At 45.0% G+C, this 7,372-nt stretch overlaps 1 protein-coding gene across 1 annotated transcript; it reads left to right on the forward strand.

Moving 5' to 3' along the window:
* The first annotated feature begins 812 nt into the window (after nucleotides 1-812).
* On the forward strand, nucleotides 813-5,370 carry EIF1B (eukaryotic translation initiation factor 1B). Its single transcript, XM_074900671.1, has 5 exons — nucleotides 813-841; nucleotides 971-1,169; nucleotides 3,447-3,610; nucleotides 4,306-4,407; nucleotides 4,974-5,370. The coding sequence occupies exons 2-5, from the start codon at nucleotides 1,139-1,141 to the stop codon at nucleotides 5,016-5,018; spliced, it is 342 nt and encodes a 113-aa protein (XP_074756772.1). The 5' UTR covers nucleotides 813-841; nucleotides 971-1,138; the 3' UTR covers nucleotides 5,019-5,370.
* The last annotated feature ends 2,002 nt before the right edge of the window (nucleotides 5,371-7,372 follow it).

Raw genomic sequence — 7,372 nt, forward strand, 5'->3', positions numbered from 1 at the left:
CGCAGCCCCGCCACCACTTATGTCCTCCCTGCACAAAAATGTTTATCGGCCAGTCAGCAGGCAGCTCGTGAACAGGGAGTCCTGTGGGGCCTCGTGGCCGGCCATGGCGGCACCCCGGCGTGTGGGGAACACGGCAGCTCCGCCTCGCCGGCAGCACCCACCCAAAAGGGAGGGCGAGCCGGCAAAGCAGAGGTCACGGGCAGTTTGTGGGGTGCTAACTGGCTTCCTGAGTGTATTTCTGTGTGTTAAGCAGCATTTTGTCCAACGAGGTAGGCCTGAGGGAGGGTTTTTCTGACATGTTTGAGCGGGGAAGGGGGAAGCACTCTCTGTTTCAGATCAGCTTGAAGCATCAGCCCAGCAGCGAGCTTGGAAACACAGAGGGAGCCCAGGGAACGGCACCACCCAAGCCAAAGGCACAGGAGCGTGGAGGGGACCTCCACGGGGGTCACCCCGCGGAGCGTGCGCCGCCCCCGAGGGCGGGCAGCGTGCAGAACGCGGGGCTTCAGCCGCCCGCCAGCGCGGCTTTCAGGGCTCCTCCTGCGGGGAGCCGGGCTCCTTCCTGAGCCGGCGGTTCCCTGTTGCCCGCTCGGGGAAGGCGGGGATGTGCGGACACACGGCCCGACCCCGCAGCAGCGCCCGCGCCCCGCCACCTGCTCCCCGGCCCGGCCCGGAGCGCTCTGGGCCCTGTAGTCCTTGGGCCCGGGGCGACGCTCCGCGCTCCATGGCGCGGGGACTCTCCTTCCCGGGGGGCGGCAGGGGGCCGACGGTGGCCATCACGTGCCTGGCGCGGCCCGGGCGAGCCGCCATTTTGAGGAAAACCGGCGGCTGCTGCCCGTTAACGGTAGCGTGGGGCGGTGTCCCGGGGGTTCAGCGGGTGAGGGGCAGCGCGCTCCCACCCCTTCGTATTTCCCTTTGCGCTTCCTCCTCCTTGTTCTCGTTTTAATCTCTCTCCCCGTTCCCTCCCTCTCAGGCTCGCCTCCCTCCCTCTGCTTTTGTTACCCCTCCCCTCGCTTCCTCCCCTCCCTCCCCGCTCCCTCCCCTCCCCGCCCCCGCCGGCACTGCGGAGCCGGAGACGTGACCCGAGCGGACCCAGCCGCGGCCTTTTCCCCGCTGCCCCAGCCTCTCGCCGCAGAGTCGCATGTCATCTATCCAGAACCTCCAATCCTTCGGTAAGAGTCGCCGCCGCCGGGCACCCCGCCACCCCCTCGTGCCGCAGGGAGCCCCACGGTCACCCCTCGGCACACACACCCCCCCCGCCCCGGGGCCGTGGCTGTCCCCGCCACCCCGTCCTCGGCCCGCTGTTCCTGCCGCCGCTGTCCCCAGGGCCCCGCCGCGGTGTGCGCCTCGGTGCCCCCGCGGTGACATTGAGGCCGGTGCTGAGCGGGTGTTGCCGGTGCTGCTCGCCGCGCTGGGCACAGGCAGCCCTGCCTGCTCGTCCCTGTCCCCCGGCGGCGCCGGCCGCGGGGCGTGCGCTGCCTGCGCGGCGGAGACACGTCGGGTGGGAGGCTCGTCTCCCTCTCCCTTCGCTCCCTTTCCGCTCCCGCAGGAGATGCTGCCATGTACTGTGCTCTGACAGCTGCGCTGTTTGCCTCAGTGTCTGGTAGCACCCCAAACCGGTCTTTTCTGCCAACTCTGCAGTCCCGAAGTTGTAATCTTTGTGGGTGGAGGGGAGACTGGGGTTTGTATCCTCTGCTAAGGAAGGCATTAATCTCAGTTCCGATTGCTTCTGGATTTGTCGCCTGAATTTATCCTTACCGGTATCTCAAAACCTGCTATATGCCCTGCAAAGAGTATTGATTCTATAGAATGAGCTGCACAGATGGTAGGTGGTTTCTTATGTCTTAGCAGGGGAGTTTGCCCTGCTGGGCCGTAGTTCTCCACCTTCCTTATCTATAGGCAACAAGGAGCGAGCAAGTTAACCCTTTATGGGGTAACGTTGTCAGGTTTTTGGTCTCAGCTTCGCCTCTAATCTTCTGCATATATAAACCCTATGAGAAGGTTATCTTAAGAAGGATTTGGGAGCTGACCCTGTGTTTAGGAAGGTGCTGCCCAAAGGATTTGTTTCAAGTGATCCAGTGTTAACACCTACAGCCCTGGCTTATCTCCAACCTCGAATCCTAAACTGCCAAGTGATCTTCATGCCTAAGCCCCCTTTTTATTTCACCTTTTCTTTGACTGAAATTTTCTATTAGTGTTTGCCCCACAAGCAGTGGGGCACAGTGAAATTCAGCATGTTTTAATAAATGCCTTAGTAGAAATTAAGCCTGTCAAGCTGCCTAGTGCTCTACTTCTTTCCTGTGGTGCTTGCATCCTCATGATGCTTTCAGTGCCTTTAGTGCTCTTGTCATTCTTGTTTCTACAAGGGTCAGCCTGTCGGCAGCTGAACTGCTTCTGTTTTATTCTTCTGTGGCATTTGAGTGGATGGCAAAACTTGATCAGTGTTTTTAGGTTTGAGTTTTGGATGAAGGTTTGGGAAATTGTGTCTTGCATGGGTGTTGAACATACACTTTCTGAAGATTGGACTCTTATTAGGATTCTGATAAGTACAAAAAAAATACTCGTGATTCGTTAAAAAATACTTAAAGTATTTCATACTTCAAGATTTATTTGGAGCTACTGATAAGGAAACCTGTAGGGCTCTCAAATTTTTTGACAGAGTGAGTGTGGAGAACAGAGAATAAGAAACATAACCTGCAAACCCGTCTTGCTAAATGCCTTCCTATTTCACCTGTGCTAGATAAATTTAAGCTTGGAAGAATTTGAGAACTGACCTTTCTATAGTCAAAGCCTAAATGAATTTTGTTACAGTTCTTGTCTAAATCTACTGACTGACAGAAGGGTGCTGGTTTACAGACAGCTTCTGACATCTGTTAGTGTAGTGGTGTTTTGTTTACATTAGTAGCCAAGAATTGCATCCATGCCTTAAAATGCTGGTAGTGTGGTAGTTGTCATGGTGTAAGACTTATATTTTGAACCTGTGAAGGAGTGTATGTACAAGAGCTATGTTACTTGTCTGTACTTCTCAGTTGATCTGAGAAAAGATACTATTTCTATATTTCTCTTAAAATGCATGTGTCTGTCTAAAACTTACATGCACTTGATGTTCTCTCAGAACCATGTTTTCCCGTTCAGAGCTTCAGGATTGATTTACTGTTTGCACGAAATAGTGAAGTTGATACTGTAGCTGAAAATTGTTTATATCCAGGAAGGCACTGAAGAAACTGGATGGGTGATGGTTGAGAGCGCTATGCTGACTTAGTAGGCTAGTGAGACTTAATACAGCTGTAGAAAAAAGTACTCTGATTTTAACTGTATTTTTAGACAGTAAGAAAATGGCAAGATTTTCACAAAGAGCTTTATTTAGGGCAATTGAGAAACATACCTGTTAGTTTTGAGCTTGAGTGTTGTCCTTTGTGGGAATTACTTGAATCTTTTTCCTCCTGCAGACCCCTTTGCTGATGCAACAAAGGGTGACGACTTACTCCCGGCGGGGACTGAGGATTACATTCATATAAGGATCCAGCAACGAAACGGAAGAAAGACACTAACAACTGTTCAGGGAATTGCGGATGATTATGACAAGAAGAAACTTGTGAAAGCTTTCAAAAAGGTAAAGTTGCTGATTTGATAGTAAAGATAGTCTATAAAGGCGTTTGATAGCTTTTAATGCTAAGTTACAGAATATTTGTTTTATTTCATTCTTTCCAGTGCACATCATTTTCATACTCAGGTTGATTCCTTTCCCTGTCTTTCTCAAAATTCCTATCAGTGTCTAGTGACAGTGATTTTTGCTAAAAAGTTCATTGTTTCTTTCCTGTAAAGGAAATTTCCTGAATGTTTCATTAAAATTTCACAGATACCTTGCTTTGTTAATGTGAAGAATAAAATCAGTTTAAAGTAGAATTGTTTTTGCATTCCTGCTTCTGTCATAGCTGGCTTGTTGTTGAAAATAGAGATACTGAGTTTTGCCAGGATGAAAATATTTATTTTAAAATAGCGTGGTGTTGAAAAGGCTCTATCTTATGACTTTGTTTTCCATTCTTGCAATGAGTGTTGGCCAGTTCCTTCTGCACAATAGCTGTCTTTGCCTGAATTTACCATCAGCAGCTTAGTTTGTGTCTCTATGCATCAGCAGATATATTCCATTTGCTCTCAAAACCAGTATAAAATAGATCTAGCCATTGCCTTGCTTGGCATCACAATTTAGTAAGCAGTTTCTGTGACAAAATTCTGCTGAAAAGACTTACTAAGCAAAATCATAATGTACATCAGATGTCTTATAATGTGATGAATGTTTCTCTCCAGAAATTTGCTTGTAATGGTACTGTGATCGAACATCCTGAATACGGTGAAGTTATCCAGCTTCAAGGTGACCAGAGGAAGAACATTTGCCAATTCCTCTTGGAGGTGAGGGTCTGCATATAAATATCTAAACCTCTCTGGAAGCAGTAGAGTGACAGGTGGCACTGATGTTCATTAACCAGCTGAAGATGTCCACTGTAGTTCCTTTGTATTTTCTGCCAAAAAGTAAAATGACACTTGCAGAATGAGAGTAAACCTCCGGTAAGAATCAAAGCACTGTGGAATGCATTTACCCTTCTACAACACACCACTTGTTCTCTGGCAGTGCAACTAGAGTTATTCATTTGTAAAATCGAGTGCTTGATGTAAGCCATAATTTTGAGACTATAGAGGAAAGAGGCTTACTGATGCAAATCATGATGCAGAGATGTTACACTGTCAAAGAGTAAGTGCTAGGACCACAGAATAAGTCAGATGTCTGATAAGATTTTCTTTTTTGTGTAAATTATTCTGCTTGGCCCACTAACGTTCTGGAAAGTAGAAAATACTTTACTGAGTATGTTACTGTATTGCCATTTCTTTAATCAAAGCCTAAGTTTGTGGGAACTTGATATCACTGTAATATCCCTAGCATGTAAGCTTTACTGAAACATGTTGCTTTTCTCCTTTAGATTGGCATTGTCAAGGAAGAACAACTGAAAGTTCATGGTTTCTAAAATACCTGTACTCTCATGAAGAATCCTGCATTATTTGGTCTTACCTAGCCTGGCTCTTCTGTGAAAAATGAATCTTTGCAGTGAATGGACTTCCTTGTTGCCTGAACATTTAAAATTTGATTCAGATTTGCATGCCTGCATGAAACATGTGGTGTGTAGACTAGAAACACATAAGAAAACTTCAGTAAGGTGGTAATGAAGACACGTGTGAACTTTAACACATTTCCAATGGAAATGTTTTAGTGGTGATTGTTCAGTTTAGTACTCTCCACCTGACTTAAATGTGTGGGTTGTATTAAAATAGTGTGTGTTGTTGCTTAAAAATAAAAGTTTATTCGTATATTTTCTGGGACATCTGAAATGCTTTAGCTTAAGTTTTAAACTGACATAGCAGCCTTACTAAAGAACGGTTAAACTTTTGTGGCAGGTGTACCTCACTGCTGATTGAAAAAACTGGAAAATCTACATCATGAAGTATTAGCTAATTAATCAGTAGATTAGCTTGATGTGATCTTACCCTGTAGCTGTAAGACTAGAGCTTTAAAGTCTTTTGTGTAGGTGTGTCTTAGTAGCAGCATCATAAGACATAAATCGTTTGCTGAGTAAGTAACTGGATCTTCTCTAAAATTTACTGCAGTGACTATGAAGTATTAGCATTAAGCACAGTAGGACTAAAATAAGCTGAACTGCTGGAGGCTGCTATTACTGAGACCATGCTAAACATTTAGGTCTTACATAGTACCCCCAAAACATTTGAAGGAAGTGCATGGGATTTTGTATCTCTTCTGTCACCGCGTGAAGGGGAAAGACACTGAGTTGGCTTCTGCTATGACGGTGCATTTAATGTTGGCAAGCAGAGTGCTTTAATTAGCTGGTAGTGTTAGCTGCAAAAGTGAGGATGGGAACAGGCTCTACGCTAACCTTTTTCTTTCCTGGTATAGAAAGTTTTGCTGTGATTAACAGTTAATATGGCAGGATTTGTAGTGGGGTTTGGGTGATACTACAGAAAGCGGATTTAATCTACTTTTCTAACAGACAATTCATTCAGTGTTATCTGAAGTTGTAATAGTTAAAATAGGTTTGTTCCACCACGTTTTTCATCTAGTTTTAGTTAGCTGTAGGCAATTGGTATTCTGCTTTTAAGACAGATCTCTTTACAGAATGAAATTACATCAATTGGTGCAAAAAGCAGATCTTATCTTGTGAGATAGACATGGGAATTTTCTCTGAAACAATTTAAAACATGCTGAGCTGGGAAACAATAAGAATAGTTGTAAATGCTAAAAAAACTTCTGGTAATATAATGTATTCTCTGGAAAGGAAGAAAGATACATTTCTTTGCTGCTAAGACTTACTAATAACTAATTCAGAAAAAAAAATCTTAAGTAAATATCAAGAATAGGCAAACCTATATTACTTAATATCACCTGTGCCTATACTTGGTTTCCTGTTCAGACTACTTTTTAAACAGCAATGCTCGATTTTAACTCATTTGAACCTTTTTGGGGGGGCAGGGGGAGGAAATTCTGAATTCAGACATGAACCTTTATGGCACTAGCAACAATGAGGGGAGCACTCCAGAGCATTCATATGACAATTTCTTTGTCTGGTCTAGACAATTCCACCTGTAAGAATCCAGTGTCCAGTCTCTCAGTCTCCACAAATTCTGCCTGGTGTTACAGATCTTAACTGCTCCAGAGAAAGGACATTGCAAAAGATTGTATGTTGTTGAGGTATAATGTGTTCAAGAGGAGGAGGAGGGAATGCCTGCTGCAAAACATGAAATACCAGCACACAGAATGAAAATCCAAAGAATAAGTGTTATGCAGGCCTTGCACACAGCAGAATAAAATTCTTGTACTGCAAGTTTACCTAGTCCTGTTTCATAGGATAATTAATCCTTTGTGGGGGGAGCACTTAGTGATTTTCATTTTATCAAATGCCAGAAAACCTGACGTTCTCATTTAAAGCTTGTTCTGCCCAAGAGGAAAACCAAGCAGTATTCTCTCCTGTTTCACTGGTATTATTTGAGTACTTCTAGTGGTTCTTGAATTGGAGATTAACAAATGATTAGCAAGTCTCATGTGTTACTGAGTCAGTCTTCATTTCAGATGGCATTCCATTAACTTTTACTACCTAAGCATGAGTCATGCCTCCATAGTCATTCTGCTTGGAATAAGTAAGAAAAACCTTTGTTTTCTTCCTCCTCATTTAAAAGTAATTTCTGATAGAAGGAACCTTGCAGTTGATAGGTGTCGGGTTTTATGCTCTAGTGGAGCTGCTTGTGTTTTGACCTTTGAAGGGCAAGATTAAAAGGAGAGGGAATAAGAAGTAACACATTTGCAGTTCAAATA

The sequence above is a fragment of the Athene noctua genome, chromosome 2 (assembly GCF_965140245.1).
Source record: "Athene noctua chromosome 2, bAthNoc1.hap1.1, whole genome shotgun sequence".
NCBI classification, from domain to species: domain Eukaryota; kingdom Metazoa; phylum Chordata; class Aves; order Strigiformes; family Strigidae; genus Athene; species Athene noctua.

Coding starts and splice junctions, on each gene's coding strand:
- EIF1B (XM_074900671.1), top strand. CDS start 1,139: ATGTCATCTATCCAGAACCTCCAATCCTTCG. Junction 3,611..4,305: donor TTGTGAAAGCTTTCAAAAAG/GTAAAGTTGCTG, acceptor GTTTCTCTCCAG/AAATTTGCTTGTAATGGTAC. Junction 4,408..4,973: donor TTTGCCAATTCCTCTTGGAG/GTGAGGGTCTGC, acceptor TTTCTCCTTTAG/ATTGGCATTGTCAAGGAAGA.